At 56.3% G+C, this 22,045-nt stretch overlaps 1 protein-coding gene across 1 annotated transcript in view; it reads left to right on the forward strand.

Moving 5' to 3' along the window:
- PTPRN2 (protein tyrosine phosphatase receptor type N2) overlaps window positions 1-20,965 on the forward strand; it is a 717,039-nt gene extending 696,074 nt beyond the window's left edge. The window contains exons 21-23 of the mRNA XM_036863887.1: window positions 1,186-1,250; window positions 14,275-14,348; window positions 19,312-20,965. Of these exons, the coding sequence (XP_036719782.1) occupies window positions 1,186-1,250; window positions 14,275-14,348; window positions 19,312-19,383 (211 nt within the window). The 3' untranslated portion in view covers window positions 19,384-20,965. The remainder of the gene's footprint in view (window positions 1-1,185; window positions 1,251-14,274; window positions 14,349-19,311) is intronic.
- Window positions 20,966-22,045: the final 1,080 nt, after the last annotated feature.

Genomic DNA, 22,045 nt, shown 5'->3' on the forward strand with positions numbered 1-22,045 from the left:
TGGCGGCTTCCCTGCCTCTGGAGCGCAGGTGGGCACAACGCGATGCAGAGTCGTTCTCTTTCCAACCGCGGCTTTTTCCACCGTTTGTTTGAGAAACACGTTGAGGCCAAACTCAGCGACTCTTTGCTGTGAAAGGATAACCGACAGGCGCCCGGGCCGCTGGCCGGCCCACAGGTCCGAGACTGAGAGCATGGTCACACAGCTCCCCAGGTCCTGAAACGGAGACGCTGGTCTTCTCCTTAAGTTGGCTGATTCTGCCAGGAGTATAAGTATAAACACCATCCTCTTACTTACATGCTGCCCGTGGGCGTGAGAACAGCCTGCTTGACCTAAGGACCATCTCAGGGCACGTGATGCGGGAGGAGAGATGCAGGGCTACTTCCTCCTAGAAAAGGCACCTTCCTCTCCTCTCATTGGCTATTGTCAAGCCACAATTCAGAACGTTTTTACGGCTCTCGTCCAGGTGGTGATTATTCCCATTACAGCTGGGGGGCGATGGGGGATGAAAAGAGGCTCTGTTGAAGTGACGGGGGACATGTGCACCCCGCTCCTGAGAGGGACGGACAGACGGCCCCCCGAGGGTGTGGACACACGAGACCTGCACCCACCCTTCTTCCCTCGCTCACAGCTGGCCTCTTGCAGACACTTTGAATACAAATGCCATCAACTCTGACACTGCCAGGCATTTCTTTATTTCATTTTTTTTCTGACAAAATTTGCTGAATCTTTGACCAAAGAGGGGAGAAAAAAGGAAGAAAGGAACAAATCAACGCAGGCACAATAGCTAATCCGCACCGCTATTAGCTCAGGACTGAAAGCTCTCCAGTCTCCTCCTCCTCCCCCTCCTCTTCCTCCTCCTTCCCCTCCTCTTTCTCCTCCTTCCCTCCCCTTCCCCCTCCTTCCCTCCCCCTCCTCCTCCCTCCCCCCCCCCCCCCCCCTCCCCCCCCCCCCCCCCCCCCCCCTCCCCCCCCCCCCCCCCCCTCCATTCCCATCTTCCTCCCTCCCCTCTCCTACCCTGACCCCCCTCACCCCCTTTCTTTCTCTTCCTCTCCACTTCTCTACCCTGCCCTCCTCTCCTCTCATGGGCCCCCCTTGAGCACAGAGGGAAGAAGATTCATCGTTGGCGTGTGGGGAGTGGGGACAGCATGGTGCGTTGTGTCCTCATCTCTCTCCTTCTGTTGACAGTGACGGCGCGGGCAGGAGCGGCACCTACATCCTGATCGACATGGTTCTCAATAAGATGGCCAAAGGTAAGACTCAGAGCGGGGCTGCTTTGTTGTGGCTCTGAGCCGGATGGGGTTGCCATGGCAACCTCGGTGCAGTAGTCACAGAAAGCCTTGGGGAAAATTAGCCTGTTGTCCCTTTCCTGAGTCGCAGGAAAACTGTTTGCAGCAAGCACATTCATTTCTAAGGTTCCTCCTTTGTCACCTCCTCCGCCCGGGGTCGCACACTGGTCTCAGCGCACAGTAGGTGATGGGTGAGTGCTCGCTGAGGACGTCCTGTGTTAACATCAGGAATGAGGAGAAGGCAGCCCTGATCTTTCAGTGTTTCAGCAGCTAAGAATAACCTTAAACAAATCCTCCCTGTTATTAAAACTATATTTGCAAAATTCAGAGCCACCTAAAATCTCTTGTAGTGATTGTCTCTAAAATAGGTCACCTTTGGATGCCCCTTTGTAACATCGTTTTAGCCCATGAATCGCTCTCCGTGGTCCTGGGCCTTTCCCTCCTAGAGACAGTGTCCAGGGACTTGGGCTTAGAGTGCTGGGATCTGAGCACAGACCTGGGATGAGTTCATGGCTTGGGTGGAGTTTAACCCATGAGAGTGCAGGGACCAGACGGGGCTGGCAGCTCCCCAAGTGTGGTCCACAGAACAAACCCGCGAGGTGTCCCCTTAGAGGCCAGAGTGCGCTCCATAGTCAAGTGGGAGAAGATTCTCTCGGACCCGCCTCTGGGAGAACCACGCGCACGTCAGCGGGGAGACCCTAACCTGACCTGAAAAGACACTTCCTTGTTCTTGAGATGCCTGTCAGCCTCCAGGGAACCTGGGAAGGAAACACTGGGACGAGTGACATCTCATGGTCTCCTTCCCACCTGTGAAAACGTCCTCCTCTCTACATTGACACACACTCACGCACACACGCACACGTGTGTTCTTAGCTAGGGCACCCACCTTCCAGGACACCCACCCTTCATCCTTTGCCTGGCAATAAGAGCAGACACTGATTGTAGAAATGGGTTGCTATACATTGTCACACAACTGCCAGCAACTCTGAAATAGGCATCTTTCTTACTCCATTTCTCCTGGTTAAAAGAAAAACAGAACACATCTTTAGCCCAAGGATATCGATGTGTGAAGATAAAATAATAGGCATTGTGTTACACACAAGGACTAGAGAACTTTAGCAAGCTACAAGCTAGTAAGCATATGACTAGCCGGAACCCAGGACTGGTCCCCCCCTTGGTGCCGCAGGCTCCCTGACGGCTCCGGGAGGGGGTGGGGGGAGGCAGGGGTGCGGGACAGTGGGCCGGGCTCGCACCACCAGCGACCGTATTTCATGCCCTGAAGTAGCTCCGCGCTGTGATGTGCAAACAAAGAAACAACGAAGCAAATGCAAATGCTCTGATGGTGCTTTTAATAACATGTTTTGGTGTTAGATCCAAAAAGCTAACTTTTTTGGCTGAAAGGTCATTTGTTCCCCGTCCAGTAATGCCGCTGTGTCCCATCGACTGTATCTGTCTCTTCATTTGCAAATGCGCGGTCACTGCAAGCCCGCAGCCCCCGGCGGAATCCCTGCTTCTTCTCCATCGTCGTGCTCCCGTGTGCTGTCACGTGTAGTGTTTCCCCGTCTATCAAACCAAATGCCTTCCGAGAATGCAGATCACCTTGCGTGTTTGAGGTGCCGCCTTTGTGTGTAAGCAGGTGACACAGGAACCCACTGGGTATACACCGCGTGGCGTGGCTCCCGGCTCGTCCCAAGGACAGAGGCCCCAGGGGTACCGGGGCGGGGGAATACCTAGGTGTCCACCCCGGAGGTGTGGGGGCACCTGGAGCAGGAAAGTGCTGCACCCCCGGGGGCGGGGCCAACTCCCATCCCGGCTGCCCCCCCCCCACCCCTGCCAGCCACTGGGCCCGAGGTGCCTGCCCCGTCCTGTCAAATCCCGCTTGAAGCTCGGCTGCGGCAACAGTGCGAGCCCAGCCATGTGGAACTGGCCCGGGAGGGCGGTCTCCAGGCTCTTTCAGAGATTGGTCACCCCTCATTCTGCTCCTGACCTGCTCCCCTCTGCCCGGGGGCCCGCGCTCTGAAATCCCCTGACCCGGGGCCCAGGCTGTAGTCTCGGGACAGATCAAAGGGCAGGGAGGCCCCTCGGCCTGCGAGGTGGGCCTTTCCCAGGCCGCCCCGGCGAGCGGCCGCCGGGGTTTTGTTCTGGGCCAGGCTCGCGGGGCCGGGCGGCCAGGGCCACCTTTGTCTGGCCTGAGAAGCCGGAGGCCCGTGCTGCCGTCCCGCGTTCATCAAATGATCAAAGGCTCTGGGCCTGGACACGAAATCTTTCTTCCCGTTTCCTTTTCTTAAAGGAATGAGTTGCAGGAGGACCGAAGAACGCCTCTCCCAAGCTCTCCTGCAGCCCGGTGCCTGCGTCGGCCCTGGGCTCTGAGGCTGGCCGGGGACACTCAGCCAACCCAGCCAGCCACAGCCTGGGGCCTCGGCCGGGCACACGGGCTTCGGGGGAGTAAAGACTTTGGGGCCTTTGCGTGTACACCAGGAATCATACGGAGCTTTCGGCACCGTCTGGTCTGTCAGCGAGCAGACAGGAGGCGGTTTGAAGTCTGAGCTGGGGGGCTGGTTCTCTGCCCGGCGTTTGTGGCGGGAAAGTCAGGGGTCAACCTGTAAAATTCTTCCACACATTTTTCCTGTGGCTGCGAACACGTTTCTAACTCAGGGTTGATATTTTGGGTCAGAATCAGGGTTTGGTAGCGTTCCTCTCTCACCTAGGGACTGAGCTCAAACGTAGCAATGTTGCTTTTGCAGCTGAGATATTTCCCAAGCTTGTGCCTTTTACATTTTTGTCCGTGACCTCTCTTTGCCCAGGGTTTTTCATATTTCACCACAATTTTTCAACCAAATGGAGAGCGCCAGGCGGATGGTGGGGCTTCCCAAGGATCACATTTGCTGGGTCACCCGGAGGTGGCGGCCTCACTGGCTGTCCCTCACCGGGGGCCAAGGAGGAAGCCCCACCTCTGGGAAGCTGGCCGTGCCGCCCTGAGCCTCCTGGCTCCTGGGGTGTCCGCAGGCCCAGACTGTCCTGGGGGGCCTGTTCCTTTCGTTTGGCAGGAGCTGCAGGACTGAGATGTCATTGTATGACGTGGAGTGCCAGCCCGAGTCAGCAGGTGCGCCCGGAGATGCCTTTTAAGCTCGCGTCGGCCGCGAGTTCGCCCTAAGTGGTCTCAGCACGGAGTGTGAAGGGATGTCCAGCACCCACGTGGCCATCTGTCCAGCTCCCGGTCTCCATCCTCAGGAAGCTCATCTTCTTTACTATGTCCCTGTCACGTGGTGACATCAGTTAGCATCTCCTCTTATAAGGGGATGTATAATCTCCATCGTACCTCCTGTCTCTGTGAATTTGACAGCTCTTGGGACCTCATATGAGTAGAATCAGACAGTTTGTGTCCTCCTGTGCCTGGCTTATGTCACTGAGCATCATGTCCTCAAGGTTCACCTGTGTTGGAGCCAGTGGCAGGATCTCCTTCCTGGTTGAGGCTGAATAACGTTCCATTGCAGGGGTGGACCACAGGTAGCTTATCCATCATCCATCCATAGACACTCGGGTTGCTTCCACCTTTCAGCTATTGAATTAATGCTATTATGATCATGGGTGTGCAAACATCTCTTTGAGCTTCTGCTTTCAATTCTTTTGGGTTATACACCCAGTGTGGAATTGCTGGATCGTATGGTAGTTTTATTTCTAATTTCTTGAGGACCCTCCGTACTGTTTTCCACGGCAGCTGCACCATTTTCCATTCCCACCAACAGTGCATAAGGAGGGGCTCCAGTTCTCCACACCCCCTTCAACACTTGCGTCATTTTCTGGGGTTTTGATAGTAGCCATCCTCGTGGCTGGGAAGCAGCATCTCGCTGTGGTTTCGCTTTGCATTTTCCTAAGGACTAGAGATGTTGAGCATCTTTTCATGTGTGTGTCGACCATTTGGATATTTTCTTTGGAGAAGTATCTATTCGAGTTCTTTGCCCATTTTTTAATTGGGCTGTTTGTTTTTTTGTTGTTGAGGTGTAGGAGTTCTTTATATATTGTGAATATTAAACCCTTATCAGATGTGTGATTTGCAAATATTTTCTCCCATTCTGGGAGAAGTAACGCTTCATGGCTCATTGGACTTTTAAAGCCCAGCACTCCCCCAGAGCTGCACTGTTCAGGGCAGTAGCCACTAGCCACGTGTGGCAACTTACATGATAAGATTGAAACGCTGACCACATGCCAGGCGCCCTGATAACACAGGTGCCCGATGGCTGCCAAACGGGCGGTGCAGACGGAAAACACGCCCGTAGCAGGAAGTCCCGTCGGGTGGCTGTGCTCCAGGGAGCAGCGCTGAAGGTGGTCGTCCACGTGTGTCCGGTCCTCCGTCTCTTCTGTCTCTCGGTCCTGCTCCCACCGTCCCTCCCTCTGTGGCCTTGGACTGGCCTCCCTGCTCGCTCCTGTGCCCATCTCTCCTGCACACAGCGGTCAGCGGGATGTTAAAGAGAAAGATCTCGGGAGGCCCCACGTGTTCGCAGCCCCTCTCTCGGGGCCACGCCGGCTCCTTCCTACAGAACCCAGGACCTGGCCCTGGTCTGCGGCGGACGTGCCCCCCAGCCCCTTTCCCCACTCATGGGCCCTGCTGTCCCCCTCGGCCACCATCGCGGTGTCGTTCCTCCTTTTGGCAAATACGGGCTGAACCACAGAAGTGCCGTTCCAACCTAGTACTTTTTGAGCACTCAGAATACATGGTGAACAAGGGAAACGATCTGTCCTCCTGGGCTTTACACTCCATGGAGAGAAGCAGGTAGTGGCTGCAGCTTGTGACTTGGGGCAGCGAGCACCGTCGAGGCCCCGGGATGCAGGGGCAGTGGCGGGGGGCGCTTCGCCCCACGCCTGTCACAGAGCCCCGTACGCGTCTGTAGCCCGTTCCTCACAGCCCCAAGGGGCCCTGAGGGCTCCCTTATGCCGACACTTGGTTGCAAACTGAGGAAGCAGATCCCCGGAGGTTTGGTGACCTGCCAGAAGGCATCCAGCTGGCCAGGCTGCTGCGGAGCCCTGGTCTTTCTGCAAATGGCAGAGCCCAAGAGGTTAGGGGGCGGCACTGCAGAGACACGGCCAGGCTGCGCGGTCCGGGGACAGGGGCGGAGCGGGTAGCTGGGTCTGTTCGGGCCGCAGCAGAAACTCCGCCAGGGAGGGGAGATGGAGGTCAGACCACGGGGACCTGGAACCACAGGCTCGCTGACTCGGATCCATCTGGAGCCGCTGGGGAAGGAGGGCGTACAGCGGGTCCCGGCAGGATCGACTTGGTGCCGCTGGATTCGAGGGCTGGAGCGGGCAGGACCCCAGGGGTCTGTGTGCACAGGGGTCTGCACAGAGGGCCGAACCCGCCCCTGGCCATGGCCGTGCACGTGGACGGCGCTTCTACAGACAAGACCGGGAGAAGCAGGCTGCAAAGAACAGGGCACGTCGAGGGGGAAACGTCTTGTTTCTATGTCTGGCTGAAGCATGAAAACCTGAAGACCCAGCAGAAAATGAGTTCTACGGACCAGTCTGCCTTCAGCGTGGCTTCCAGGTGGTGACGCCTTGTCTTCAGCTCATGCAGGTTTCAGGCTGAAAAAAGCGTCCAGAACAGGGTGGGGTGGGGAGGCCTTTCCTTTAGTTGGAGAAATTGTGTCCCATGAGGTGACAGGAGGATATTTCTTCCCTTGTCTGTTCATCTGGCCAGTTGGAGCTGAGACTCGTGGGGTGGGGACAGGGGTCCCAGGATCAGTATCGCTGGGGGTGTGACCCAGGCCCGGGTGACACGATAGACAAGGGACTGATAGGAGAGAAGCGAGACAAAATGGGACCAGTTGTTCCTGGGAAACATCCTAAACCCATCTCATCCGGGTCCTCTTGTGAAGCACATTGCAGCCCGGAATCCCACACTTTGCTTCCTAAATGGTGTCTATCCTGTGGGTCATCCCTGGGCAGGCAAAGCTGACGGATCTGTGCTCTCTCTGACCTGCCGACGGGCGGACAGGGGCCCCGTGGACTTCGGCACCACAGGGGGCGCTCCTGGCCGGTGTGGACCCCCCGTGCATCTCGTGGGTCAGACCTGCTCACATGGCTCCTGCTCCCTCCTGACTCACCCGTGGACACAGTCCCACATGGCCGATGAGAAGCCGGGAGACCTGGCTGGACCCCACCCGACGCCGGTCCAGGGCCGTCCCTCCCATGCGCACTTCCTTTGTCCAGATGAGCGACAGCCAGCTTGTCACCCAGGTTTTCCTCTCTCTCGTCCCCAAACCCAGACTGGCCCCCCACCCTGTCCCCGTGAGCATTGCCACCGTCTGTCCCGCTGGCCCCTGGCAGGCCTGGCTGGCCATGTTTGGCAGGATCGCCGCGGCTTGGAGGCCACAAGAGTCCTTCCGCATCACCGGCTGCCCGCTGCCCAGAGTCTCCCTACCCCGGAGACCCCGGAGGCCCAGCAAAGCTGCCGTGGCCCCTCTCAGCAGCAGCTCACGGCTCCTCCCCAGACAGTGAGGGTCCGTCCCCTCTCCTGCCTAAGACCCTTCGTCCCTCCCTGGCGGCAGGAAGTCCCCGAGCACAGCCACCCTGGTCGTGGGGCAGTGACGGCTCAAACACTGTGTTAAGTAGGACCCTGAGGCCGCGCTCTGTGGGTGGGCAGTGGTGTTGGGGACCACGCCTCTGTCACTTTGCATCAGTGACCCTCCCGGAAAATCCTGCCACAGTTGCGTGAACTTGTGTTAGAACGTTCTGTGACAAGTGCTGACTGTCTGTGTTGTCCTTACGACCTCGTGGTGCCCGATGAGGCCTCCCCGGACCCTGCTTCTCCTTTCATGGGTGGAGACGGTGCGAGGAACCCAAGGAACGTGGTCTCCGTGCTGCCGTCAGCTGAGTAACTAAGTAGCCCCGTCCCCGGCCAGGCCGCGGGGCCGGCCGCACCCTCAGTTTCTGACCCAGACATAGACTCGGGGGCCGAGGTGGGAGGAGGGGCACGGAGAGCCTTCGATGGGGGTTTTGTGAGTGGCTGAGAGCCCAGCTCCCCTGGAGCACTTGCCCCTCGGTTCAAGGGTAACACGGGCCCAGCCCCTCGGGGCGGCCATCGGTCCCACGAGGCCCGGCCGCCTGCCCTCCTGCCCCCTGTGCTCTGATCACATGGGGACTCAGGAGTGTGTCCGTGGCCCCAAGTACAAGATCCTGGGTGACACGGGAGGGCCACCTCAGAGCCCCCTGCTCCCCTGAGCCTCCCATGTCATTACGGACTCGGTGGGCTCTCCAGCCTCTTCCCTGCAGCCACAGACATCACCCGGATGACCCACCCCTCGTCCCCTTCGTAACCCTGACCCGTCCACTGAGGACCTGAGTGTGTCCTGGGGCGTGTGCGTCCTGCGTGGTTCCTTGTCACGTGGGCGGAACCGGGAGGCAGTGAGGTCCCCGCCGTCAGCTTCCCGTGCCCGCGCTGTGTCCGCGGTGCCTGCCTTCCCGGGGCGGGTGGTGACCTGAACGGCGCGCTCCTGCAGGCCTCAGGCTGCTCGTGGCCGTCACGTCCGTCTCTTCTTTACGAGTTTAACGGCCGCCCCCTCCTGCGCCCTCTTTTTTAACCACTGTGCCCTCGCGCGCACCTGGCTGCCGGGTTGTTCTCGGCGCTGAGGCTGCCGGTACGGGCGCAGCGTCACAGACACTCCGGCGCCTCGCTGAACATCGCAGATGCGTCGCACAGTTCCGTCCCCTCCTGGAGCATAAGTGATGGCATCTTTCGGGCGACACGCCCAGTCCTGCTTCCGTTTACTTGTATTTGTTTATAAAGACGTGGAGGCATCCTAGCTTCTCCTGAAAAACGATTTCGAATTTGTTTTCAAAAACATGAAAAATACCTGGTTTGTCTGCGTTCTGAGATACTTGATTTTCAAGTGAATATGATGCCAGTTTGTCTCCTTGGATCCCAGTGAAACCTCGTGAAAGGGAGATGATCGTTCATCTAGAAGGCCAGCAAAAAAGTCTTCCTCTTTAATTTTGATAAATCTTCAGTCGATTCAGAGCATCCGGAAACATGAAGTAGGAACTGCTCGGCACGGAAGACCCAGGACAGAGTGTGTGCGTGTGCGCGTGCGCGTGTGTGCGTGTGCACCGTGGGGAGTGTGTGGGAACGTGCCCGCGTGTGTGCACAGTGGGAGGCCAGGGTCTGGAGGCGGCCCCTGCACCCAGAGACACCCAGAGGCGGGAGGAGGCCTGCCCTCCGGCTGTGATGCCCCCTGACTCGCGGCGTCTGGGGTCAAGGCTCGGTCATCCTGTCGACCCAGAGGGGCCCCAGCTGCGACATCCAGCCCTGCCGATTGCAGGGGTGAGGCCTCGCGCTGTCCCTGCCCATCACTGCTCAGCCCTTCCTTCCCAAACGGAGCTCAGCCGAAGACCACAGGCTCTCGGGACCCAGCTCGGCGCTCAGACAGCTCTGCCTTCGTCCTGGGACATAGGCACTGCTCCCCACTGCTCCTTGCGGGCTCATGACCGTCACCGCTCTCCCTTCGTCCCTTTAGGTGTGTTTAGCGAGGAGCAGAGCTTTCCTCAGTTCTCCCAGAGGGTGGAATTGAGACAATTTCCTCCTGCAAAATAAAGGCCTTTCTCTCTTGTGCGTTTGACGCATGACGGCTTTTTCTTACAAGAAAAAAAGGATACATTGCATCCCTGCCGTCTGCAAAACCTTCTGGGTAAAAGCTCTGCAACAAAATGTATTTCTGTTTATTACGTGATGTTGCTGTGGACGCCCTGCAGAAGGACGGGGAGAGACAAGGGCGCTTCTTGACGGTGAGCTCGGCTTTCTTTCACTTTGAGTTGATTCTCACATCCTAAAAAAAAATGTTTTAATATTGCTAATACTAACGTTCTTTTAATGTTTCTTGTTTGATGGCGAATACTTTTTAATCTAAAGCTTAAAAACCTCTGTTGTCTTAAAAATGTATTTAACCAATAATGTGAACTTCGGAGCCAATGCCCCCTCCCCCCCAAGCACCCTGGGAAGCCGCAGCGGCAGCCCTTTGTGTGTGCTGGTCGGTGCTCGGGGTGGCGCCGGGCCAGCGTCTCTCAGGACCCCGCCGGCCACTCCGGCCTCGAGTCTGCAGCGCACCTGCTGGGTCACTGGTGCCGGGAAAGATGGGTCAGACTGACTCACAATCGCCCTGTGCGGTGCTGGGCCCAAATGCACAGGCTGCCTCAGCCTATGTTGTACACTCATGGAATCACCAGCTTAAGCCGACCGTAGGGTGACTTAAATAAGCACGTACATTCCTCGCGTATCCGAATAGCGGTGATGCTTCTCAAATAGAACATGCCAGAAACCTCTCCCTGAAATCACACCCCGTCTTCTGTCTGGGTTTTATTTGCATCTGTTACAATTAATTCCTCCACTCTTCACACGCTTTTCGAGCTGAGCACCGCACCTCATGTGTCTGTTCGCCTGGACCCTGACGTGTGATCGGCAAATGGGATTTGTAGAGAGCATTCCATTTTAAAAGCAGTACAGGGAGCTTCCTAGCTATTGGGGGGATTTAAATAAATCCTTTTCCCTTCAGTAAAGCCTTGTGTAAGGTGATGAAGGACACACACCCCTCCCTCCAGCCCCGAGGCTCTGGGTTGTAAACGCAGACTGTGTGTCTCATGCACCGCAGGGTCACCAGGACGCTCGGGGTCACTGAACAGGATGCCTCCCGGCCCCTCATAAAAGATCCTGCGTGTGCGTTCTATGAAAACTTCTCTCTCTACACACACTTCAGACAACTAACTCTCCTCGATCCTAACACGCGGGGAGATACCAGCCATCCACGTCGGACCACTGAGTCTACCCGATACGTCCATTACTCCTCTATTTTCAGCGCTGTACGTTTTGTAAGCTTTAATTTGATTCCCTCCACTGTTGAGTCTCGGCTTCAGGCTAAGCGTGATCTGAGGCGTGGTCCCCGGGCATTTTGTCTAGGGAAGACCTAAGTAGGCTTTCTCCTTCCTCTTTCTCACTGCCTCGGTCAGCAGTCGTCCGAAGGAGAGTGCAGTGAAGAGAGAGGTTTCGTCCGTAGCACCGGATCAGAGCATCACCCGGTGGCCATACGGTCTCCCCACGGAGCTGCCTTCAGAGGGGACCTGCACGTGGCCCCAGGCAGAGCCCTGCAGAGTCGCTCCAGGCTGACAGAGGAGGGACGGGGGGTTCGGGCCTTCATGCCGGTTCTCTTGCTCAGACTAGCCCTTCGGAAGAAAAGGGCCGTTGAAAGAGTCTTTCAAAGCAGTTTCAAGGACTAAAGACGCTGCCCTGAGCAACCGTAAAAAGTGGGGGGTTAAGTCTGGACCCCTCAGGACTTTGTTCTTAAAGGACTAGGATCGTCTCTGAGCTGATGAATCAGACTCTACTCCACACCTCGTTCTGGCATCCATGGAGCAGGACAGAGCTGCCCAGAGATAGCACTTCTCCCAGAAGGCTCTGTTCACAGAATCTGCGGGGGTCACATGCACTGAGCATCTAATACGTTCTGTGCATCGCGCGGTCACCACGCACTGACCCGCGGGTCCCCACGAGGCCCCTCGGTGCTCTGCTCCCGCTGGAGCTTCGCGCCCGCCCCGGACGCTCCCAGGCGGAGTTTTCTGTGTCCTGCCCACAGTCGGGCCTCTTCACGCTTGGAATTAAACTGCAGCAACAGCTCCGTGCTGCGTCCAGAGGGACCACCCTGACCAGGCAGCTGGGTGTTTCTGGGGGGGCGAGAACTCAGGTCTCAGGGGTGGGACTCCCCCCTCCGTGCTGGCTCTCCACGTAGGACTTCACTTTCTTAAGGCAAACCTGTGGTTTGAAGAAGCCTGTTTCTGTGTTCCTTTGGGGAGATGAGGAAGCAGGTTCCCGGCACAGGGGGCCACTCAGGGGGGCTGCACACGTGGCCGGGGGACCCCCCCCCGTAGCTCCTCTTACACCCACTGTTTCAGGCTGTTCTGGACTCACAGGTTCCCCCCAAAACAAGACTGTACATCTTGTGACCTCGTCAGCTTTCGAAAACTTCTGACACCTTCAGAGGAGCCTTCAGGCAAACAGAAGGAGACCCTGTCTTCCGCCTGGACGAGTTTCTCGGCGGATCCCCCAGAAAGAAAGGCTTCCTAGAAAGACTTTGACTTAAGAGTCGGGGGGGCTTGGGGTGTTCCCATACCCGACGGAGGGCGTTCATCGTCTGGAAGGACGGCCAGCTTAGATGAGATGAGCTCATGCCACACTGTCCCCGCACCTCGAGGCACTCGGACTGGCCACCGTGCTGGCCGAGGGGGTCAGCCCTGATCCTGGCCTCCCGGTCTCAGCGACTTACTGCCGGATTCCCAATACTCGTGGCAGCTTCCCTGATGCGAGCACAGCACCTGGTTGGAATGTGTTTCCTCCCAGCCGTCCCCACCTTCCCTCCAGCCGCCAGCCCCTCCCACTTCAGACACCCTCTCCCTGAGACAGTGTGCGGTCCCCCCACCTTCCCTCCCACCCTCATCTGTGTCCCCAGCGGCATCTCCCTGCCACTCGGAAAAAGGCGCTGGCGGCTCAGCTGTCACCCACGTGGGCCTCAGGCCCCCAGGATGAACCAGGGCACTAAGGCTACCACGGCCTCGGACGTTTTCAGGTGCGCCTCCCAGCTCCCGGCCAAGGGCAGGGCTGTGCACACGCAGGTGTGATGGAAGTGGGAGACCAGGGCCGTCCTGGTGGCCACCAGCCCAGTCTCACTTCCACGTCTGGGTCCGAAGAGCATGGCTACCTGCTCTGTGTGACCGGGACGAGCCTCAATTTCCCCTGAACAGGGCGTGGTGACAGTTCTGGCACCGTGAGACGAAATGCTGCACGTGACGTGCACCTACTGGGGGTTGGTGAGGGGGTCCCGGCCGACTTGAGAGGTGCCGCCCGGCCCGAGCCCCCAGCATTTGACAGGACTGCGCGGCAGACGTGAGGTGCTCCCCGCTGAAGTGTAGGAAGCTCACGAGCCTGGGACCCGGCCTTGTTTGTTGTCCAGCTACCACAGGACCTGGCAAGATGGGAAAACAAGAATGTACGCAGAATTCATAAGGTTACATTTTCAAACTCAAACAGTATTATTTCTGTGGCACCCAAGTCACCTGGTGTCAGGTGGGTGCATCCGTAGGAGGGGATCTAGGCCACACGACTAACCCATGAGCACATGGGGCGTCCTCACCTTTTCTTAACGTTTGGAACACTCACTTCTCACAGGCAGGGGACTCTGCCTTTAGAAGCCAATACTTAGATGTGTAAGATTAGTTAGTCTAATTTTTCATTTCTCTGAATAAAAATCCTATGCAATAGAAATTAAAGTTTATATGCTACTTCCTATGACTTAAAACATTGTTGGGGGGAATTCCATGGTGGTCCAGTAGTTAAGACTTCACCTTCCAATGCAGGAGGTGCGGGTTCGATCCCTGGTCAGGGAATTAAGATCCCACATGCCTCGCAGCCAAAAAACCAAAACATAAAATGGAAGCAATATTGTAACAAATTCAATAAAGACTTTAAAAATGGTGCACATCAAACATATCTTTAAAAAAAAATTCTTGGGCATTCCCTGATGGCCTGGTGGCCTAGTGGTTAGGATTCCGGGCTTTCACAGCCGTGGGCTGGGTTCAATCCCTGGTCAGGGAACTGAGATCCTGCAAGCCGTGCAGCACAGCCAAAAAAATAAAAAATGAAAGTCTTAAAATGCCACCAAAAAAAAAAAAAAAAAATCAAGAAAGCCCTAGTCCCTCCTGGCGACAGCTTGCTGTGGGTATCTATATAGGCATCTGATATCATTTGTCAGTCCAGCCTTCTTGAATCAATGCTAATGAAAGCCGCCTTGCCCTGTTTTCTTGTGTGAACACTGAAATTGCCTGCCAGCTGGACAGCTGAGGGATGACTGTCATTGTCATTTGGCCGCTGAGCCCTGAGGGACCCCAGCAGCAGGAGAGGGACGCAGAGCGCGGATTGTCTTGTGCCTGAACTCAGCCCAATTTGTGTTTGTTGCAGGCGCTAAAGAGATCGACATTGCCGCGACGCTGGAGCACTTGCGGGACCAGAGGCCACTCATGGTTCAGACAAAGGTACTGCCGGCCGGTCCCCGGGGCTGCCAGGGCTTTGCGGGGCTGGGTCTTTGTGTGGAGGTTTTCTCGAGAGGAGCGAGGGTCAGGCCGGCTGGCCTCCTCCCGGGCCAGGGCTGCACGGGGCAGGACGCGGGCAGCCCCTCCCTGCAGGGTCGAGGGCAGCTCCGGCAGCAGCCAGGCATTTCAGCCTAAGCAGATGCGGTCACATCTCAGGCCCTGGGAACTCTCCATGTGCCAGATTTGGGGAGGGAGGGAGAACACTGCAGTTTTATAGTCAGAGGTCAGTGATAAACGCCGGCACCCCTGCGTGAAATGTTCTGTGTTCATGCAACATTCTGCCCACCTCCCGTATTTCCAGCTCCCACAGCTGCAGCTCTGCCGTGCGGTCATCAGGACAGTGGTCACCAGAATGTCCCCAGGTGCTGCTGGGTCCCTGAGCACCCTGAGTAGCTCAGGTGCATACTTATTAAAAAGGCCAAGTTTGCAGCAAAAGGAGCAAAGACAAAAGATTCCTGGTTGGCCTTGGGTTAACCAGAGCTAGAAACAGGTCACTGTAATGACCCATTCTCTCAGCATTCCAGAAATATCTGTGTCCAACCACAAACACTCCCACACATCCTGCAGCCATAAATACAGACTCTTCTCCTTCTCGGTGTAGTCTCGACTCTCTGATGCCATTAGCGCCTCCACCAAAGGCCAAAAATCATGAAAGATGCCCTTGCAAAATCTGCTTTATACTTGAGGGGACTTTAAGTTATCATAAGCTCTCCTGGGAAATCAAGCTGGGTTGTGCTTTGGTGCCTGGTGGTGACGATTCTGGGACCCCAGTCCTCCTGCCTCGGGGTCTTACTGCCCCCCACAAAGGGCAAGCGGTTCCTACGCCCTCCCTCCCTCTCTGTCCCTATGAGAAATCAAGCAGGACAGTGCAGTGTCTGAGCCTGAGGGGAGAGAGAACAGTCTAAATGCCACCCATTCCGCTGAGGAGGAAGAAGCCAAGGGCCTGGTAAAGTCCAGCGAGCACACTTTGACCTTGAAGATCATTTCAAGGGCCCCTTGGCTGGTTCTGCGCTGTCAAAGCCCCAAGCACTGAGGCAAAACCAACTTAATTCTCTTATAGAATCAGAACCCTCTTGTAAGTAGGACCAGAGGAAACACTCAGTGGTCAGGATCTCTGCCCAGCCCTGCCCTGTCCAGCTGGCGATCACACCTGCCCTGCTCTCTTCCCGCATCTGGGGTGGGGCGGGGGGGAGCTGCTTGATGACACCAGCACCGACAGCCCCTCTGTCCCTCCGCTTTATTTCGGGCCCTAGAACGTGCAGTACTGTCACCAGACCCTTATGTGGACTCTTATGTGAAAGTCACTGCACACTTTATGTTTTCTTAGATTTTTTGAAATCTGAAATTATTTCAGACCTGCAAAAACTTGCAAAAAAAATACAAGTAATTCCCGTGTGCCCTTCGCCAGCTTCCCGCTGTTACACTTCGTAACCACAGGGAACGAGCGAGGCCAGGATGCTGGCACTGATTCGATGCCAGTAGCTCATGTGCGCACCGCGTCAGATCTCCCAGGGACCTTTCTCTGGAGCGGGGTCCCGTCCAGGAGCCGCCACACGGTGTGCTCGCTTGTCCTGCCCCCCCTCACCTCCTCCGGTGGACAGCACTGTGGCCTTGAGGACCGGCCGGGTCTCGTTGTGCTTCTATGGACTGTCTCTGGCTGGGGTGTGTCCGGTGCCCCCGTGATGGGGTCCGGGTGTGCGTCTTGAGAGGAGCATACTAGAAGAGGGTGTGTGTCCTCGCTGGAGAGGTGAGCTCGGCCCCTGGGCTCAGGGCGCGGCCACCAGCCTTCCCCGCTGGTCAGTCTTTCTCTGCTGGCAGTGGTGGTGTCCCGGGGAGAACTAGACCCTGCTCACACCTGTTTGTTTGTGGTTCAGCTTTATCACAACGCGATGCCGTCCCAGTGCCCCATAGCCCACAGGTTTGGCGCCCGTGGGACTGACCGTGCTGGGGGTAGTGGCCTGGTCATCCAGAAATGCAGGGTCGTTCACTGTCCTGGATGGTCTGGGCCCTACATGGCCACCGGCAGCCGTACATCTTCCCACGTCCCAGAACCGGGGCTGGGGCAGCAGGGGCGACTTACAACCAGGAATGAAGAGCTGATTCTATCTCTGGTCAAATCTGCCTTCCACGTCACCCCGTTGACTGCTGTGTGGATAATGCTCAGGACCCTAAATTCAAACCCATCTCTTCCCTCCTTGCAGCTGGGCCCCTCCCATCTTCCCTCCTTGCAGCTGGGCCCCTCCCATCTTCCCTCCTTGCAGCTGGGCCCCTCCCAGCCAGGCCCGTCCGCCCCGCAAGGGTATAAGGATCCTCAAAACACATGGACTCTGGGACGGATCTAGGCAGAATTATTGAGAAGACGGATCTTCCCTCCAAAACAGAAAAAAACATTTCCTAATACATGACGCACCCCATTCAGCCCCCTGTGGTCTGCAGCGCGTGGGCCAGAGCGAGCGCAGAGGGGTGGTCCCCAGCCCCGCCTGGAGGAGGGGGCGCTGCCCTGTGGCAGCCTCACGTACCGCATAGTCACTCACATTCTGGTTTCCTTAAGTGACAAGGGGACACTGTTGGCCAGAGGATTCTGCCCCAGCATCCGGGTGCTCCCAGACGGCAGAGGCTGGAAAAGCTGTGGCCTCCTGTGTGGCTGGGCTGGCCCGGACCCCCGCCCTTTTCCTGGGGTGCGGGTGAGCTGGCGAGGCTGCCGTGCAGAGTGTACGGAGATTCAGCTCCTGGCGTCGCGGGCATAAAGCATAGCAAACACACACGCGCCCCGTTCTTTCTTCACTGATGGCTGCTTTGCCCGACATCACTCCATGACACTGAGCTCGCCCTAAAGTTCAGTTTAACAGAAAGGCAGGAAATTTCCTCGGACAAAGCAGTGCCGTAAATCTGAATGCTGTTTCCCACGAGCCACGAGAAGGTCGTCCACAGCCTGTTCATTTGAACCCGTTTAGTCAAATCGCATCATTTGAGCTGAATACGGTCAGAACAGTTCATAAGCTCTGAGCTCGCTGAGGCTGGGGCCTGGGGCAGCCACGGAGCCCTGACGCCTAGCCGGGCACAGAGCTCCACTAGGTTGTAAAAAGTCACAGAGAGCTGGGTTTGTTTCCACCCAGAAGCAAGCTCTCAGTCAAACCAACCGCCGATGCCTGGGGGACGGCTGTGCCCCATCAGACACTCAGAGGACAGACCCAGCCCTGGGGGGTGGGGGCAGCACAAGGGCACGAACCGAGAGGACATCCAGGGAGAGGTGTCACGTGGGCGCGTGACATTGTCCACACGACCCCGTCACTGTACATCCGTAACAGGCCCAGCAAAACGCTCATTTTTAGGAAGAGAGGTGAAATCAGGGGCTGCAGTTAAAATAACGCACTTCAGAAGATGAGTAATGCTGTCCTCCGTGTGTGTCTTGTGAACAGACGGCTTCCTTCCCCTTCAGTGCGTCTCCTGAAAGAAAGGTGCCCTTTTAATCAAAGGCCTTGACACTTGCTTTTCCGTAATAAAATTTCCTCTTACAGTTGTCACTTAGAAATAAAAGCCATTCGACTCGTGTGTTCAGTCACCTCCAAGTAATGATGCCGCGTTTGCCCCCTTGGGATACACGCAGGCGTGTCCACGTGGTCTCCGTGCACTGCCCTCCCCTACCTGTCCCGGTTCCGCACTTTGACTTCACCCCTCGGGTGTTCTGCTGCTCAGGTCCGTCCCTGACACCCCGACTCGCCTTCCTCCTGGAGGCGTGTTTACGCCTCCCGCTTTCTGTCTGTCTGTCTGTCTCTCCCTCTGTCTCTGTCTGTCTGTCTGTCTCTCCCTCTGTCTCTGTCTGTCTCTCTGTCTCTCCCTGTGTGTCTGTCTGTCTCTGTCTCTGTCTCTTCGTCCCTCTCTGTACTTCTGTCTCTCTGTCTCCCACCCTCCCCGTGCACACGCACGTACACACGTGCACACGGCACGCGGGCCCTGCGCCCCGTCTCTGTCTCTGGTGCCCGAGGTCAGGGTTGGAGCTGGGAGAGGGCATTCCGTCCTGACCCCTTTTAGGGCCACACTGCCCCGTCCTGTGTGGACGCGGGGCTCGGACATGCTGCCTCGGCCGCTCCTCACGCGGAGGGGCAGGGACCCCGGGAGAGACGGCCAACCGTGCCCCGCGGGTCTCCTGTGCTGAGCACATCTCCCTGTTTAAAGCATCCCAGCCCTCTTTCTGATTTCCTATCCTTGCAAACCCGGTCAGCTCAGATGTTCCACAACCAGGGCGTTCCGCGTCCTCCCTGCTCAGATGGCTCTTGTCCTACGCTTGAGTCTAGGCCAAAACGGTCATCTTGTCATTTATTGAATTTTATTCATTAAGTGCAGCTTCTGCCTGTTATGTTAATGGTTGTCTTAAAATAAATTTCTGTCTTAAAAGGACTTCAAACGCTGGGTTCTTCCTGATTTCTGGCATCCCCACCCAGGCATCTCAGCTAAGGCGACGCTGCTCAAAATGTGGGCCACACACGGTCCCCACCCGTGACAGGGAAGCAGCTGGTGCCGGAGCCTTCCAGGATGACAGGCCAGGCGCTGACAGCCCCTCTCACCGCGGTCCAGCGTTGGGCGCTGCTGTCAGAAGGAGCCTGGCGGGGCGCGTGGAGCCTCAGGTAGCCATTGTCCTGCTCACGTGTCTACTGGCAGCTTCTTGCAGCCATAAAAAATGAGACTTTCCCACATGAGAAGCGTGGCTCGTCCACATTGGGTAGTGCAAACCAGTGCCCTGCAAACCATTGGTCCTGCAAACCAGTGCCCTGTTCTCCTTTCCACGGAAATCTGCGACCTTTCCCTTTTTCTCCTGAACGGTTTCTTTCTGCAGAGTAACACACGGGAGCCCGAGGCTGGTGTAGAAGGGACCCCCGCTCACATCTCCTTCCTTCTGTCCCTCCAGGAGCAGTTCGAGTTTGCGCTGACGGCCGTGGCCGAGGAGGTGAACGCCATCCTCAAAGCCTTTCCCCAGTGAGTGCGTGTGCCGAGGCCCCGGGAGAGCCGTCTGCAGTCAGGGGACGATCTAACCACGCCTCCCAGCGCAGCTGCCTCGTGACCGGGTCCTGAAGACTCTGTGGGCAGTGCAGTTTAGCAGTTAAATAATAAAGAGAGATCTGTGGGAAGATGCAATTACGGGGGGCAATCAGTTCATCTATTTTCACTTTCTTGAAAAAAAATTTATTTTTCCTTAAAGCACCCATCCACATTCTTAACCGCAATCATGTCGTACTGGTGGTGCCGTCAGCGTGGTCCCCGGAAGAGAGTTGGCTCGTGACCTGTCACTTCCTGAAGGGGTGTCAGCTGTGCAGGGCGGGGCCCAGAGAGGCCTATGAGGCACCGAATGGAGGCCACCGGCTGTAAGAAACTCGACCGGCGTTTGTCTTGACAACAGTTTATCACCGGAGGAGACACCGCGGCTTATTCGGGACTTAGGTGGACAGAATGGGGACGTTCTGCAGCTTTGGGGCAGGAAATAAGGAAGTCGCCCAGCTCTGCATTTCATCCCGGCTGCTCAACACCCTTCCCGCCCTGCACTGTCGACAGCCCCTCCCAACCTTCCACCCCCGAGGATGGGCAGGGCCGCTGGGGGCAGACCCTTTCCCACCCAGAGTGCCTGCTTCCAGGCCAGCCACCGCAGGGGCGCCTCACCTGGGCAAGGTAGGGGGCGAGCCCCAAACTCCAGACACGGTCATGAACTACAAATAAGGATTTACACAGACGCAGCTAAACGCTTCCCTGCAGGGTGACCGAAATCAGAGGGGGTGCGGGGCAAAGCCGGGCACTCAGCGAGCTCCCAGCAGGCACCTGTGGTCCCCTCTCCGGGAAGGCTCGGGCCCTGCTGGCATCCAGAGAAGACCAGGGATGCTTTCACCATGGGAGGAATGCAGGGAGACCCACATTTTTTTTTTGCTTTTTACCTATGTGGGATCATAGCAGCTGGGGAAGAGGGATGGCCTGGGCTCCCCCCAGGACTCAGACTCCTCACCTCTTTGCCTGCCCCCTTGTCTGATGTCACAGAGACACACACATCTAGCAACGATCTGGATTTGCCAAAATACCACTTGAGCGCCAAACGTACCACCCCCGCCCCGAAACAGAGAAGGCACTTCCTTAAACTGAGGACGCTTAAACATCTGGGAAGGTGTGCAGGCTGCTCTGGGTGTTGCTGGTCTCGTTTTAGGGAACAAGACGCTCCCCGGTAACCCTGGTACCTCTGCTTCCCGTGTTGCACACCATTCTTTCCATCTTAAATAGGTGTTACATCTCAGAAGACAGTAGAATAGGGAAAGTGGCCAGCTGAATGGGGAGAAAAATGCCAAAATATTGTTTGTGTCTCTAAATGGTGTCATGTGTATCTGCTTTAATATCTATAATTTCTTTCCCAATGTTGTTTCTCTCTATCTGGAATCTAAATAATTAATAGAAACTAGTTTATCTGAATATAGGAAGCATATACCTACTTGTAATTTCTAACTTCTTATGTTTCTTCAGTGTGAGATATATAAATATATTTAATTGTGTCTGATTAAACATCTGATTTCACATTTGAATGGTCATTATTTGGGATGAGAGAGCAGTTTTTTCCCATCCATCCTGTTTCCTGTAGGTGCGGGCATTTGGATTCCTAAAACAACGTGTGTGTATTCTTTAGAACTCTATACTGAGTTGCTATTTTATTTGCAGAGCTGTGTACAGGGGGATGTCGAGTGTCGCTGAGATTTTATTCATTAAAAAGTGATTTTTTTAAAAAAGTGATTCAGGGGCTTCCCTGGTGGCGCAGTGGTTGAGAATCTGCCTGCCAATGCAGGGGACACGGGTTCGAGCCCTGGTCTGGGAAGATCCCACATGCCGCGGAGCAACTGGGCCCGTGAGCCACAACTACTGAGCCTGCGCGTCTGGAGCCTGTGCCCCGCAACAAGAGAGGCCGCGATGATGAGAGGCCCGCGCACCGCAATGAAGAGTGGCCCCCGCTTGCCGCAACTAGAGAAAGCCCTCGCACAGAAAGGAAATAAATAAATAAATAAATAAATAAAAACTAAAAAAAAAAAAAAGTGATTAAACAGGGAACTTCCCTGGCCGTCCGGTGGTTAAGACTCCGCACTTCCACTGCAGGGGGTGCGGATTCGATCCCTGGTCGGGGAGCTAAGATCCCGCAGGCCGCACGGTGTGGCCAAAAAAATAAAAAATAAATAAAATGAAAATGAAAAGTGTTTTAAAAAAAGTGATTAAACAATCTCAGTCAAAAGATGGGGAGTGGTCTGTGCTCTGTGTGTCCCTGTCCCCTCTTTAGTGCGTGTCTGCCCAGGGAGTGTCGGCGGGCGGTGGTGGCCCCGTCTTTGCTGCCTGCAGAGGAGAGGGGGCCCTCCACCACTTCACAGAGACACGGGCCGTCCCGGGACCCTCAAAACCAGGGAACACGCTGGGAGCAGTCAAACCCCGGCCGGGGAGGGACGGCGCTGCTGGATGTGACCTGGCGGCTTCCCTCTTGTCCTGTGCTGGTCTATCTTGGCTGGCGGTAGCAAGACACGTGGCCTGTGGTGTCCGACTAAATGCTGGTGTTTGTTTGTATCTCAGCCGATGGGCGTCCACTTACACTCTGTTAGCTCTGCCTCGCCAGCGCCTCCTTGCCCCAGTTT

This window comes from Balaenoptera musculus, chromosome 9, assembly GCF_009873245.2.
Source record: "Balaenoptera musculus isolate JJ_BM4_2016_0621 chromosome 9, mBalMus1.pri.v3, whole genome shotgun sequence".
NCBI classification, from domain to species: Eukaryota; Metazoa; Chordata; class Mammalia; order Artiodactyla; family Balaenopteridae; genus Balaenoptera; species Balaenoptera musculus.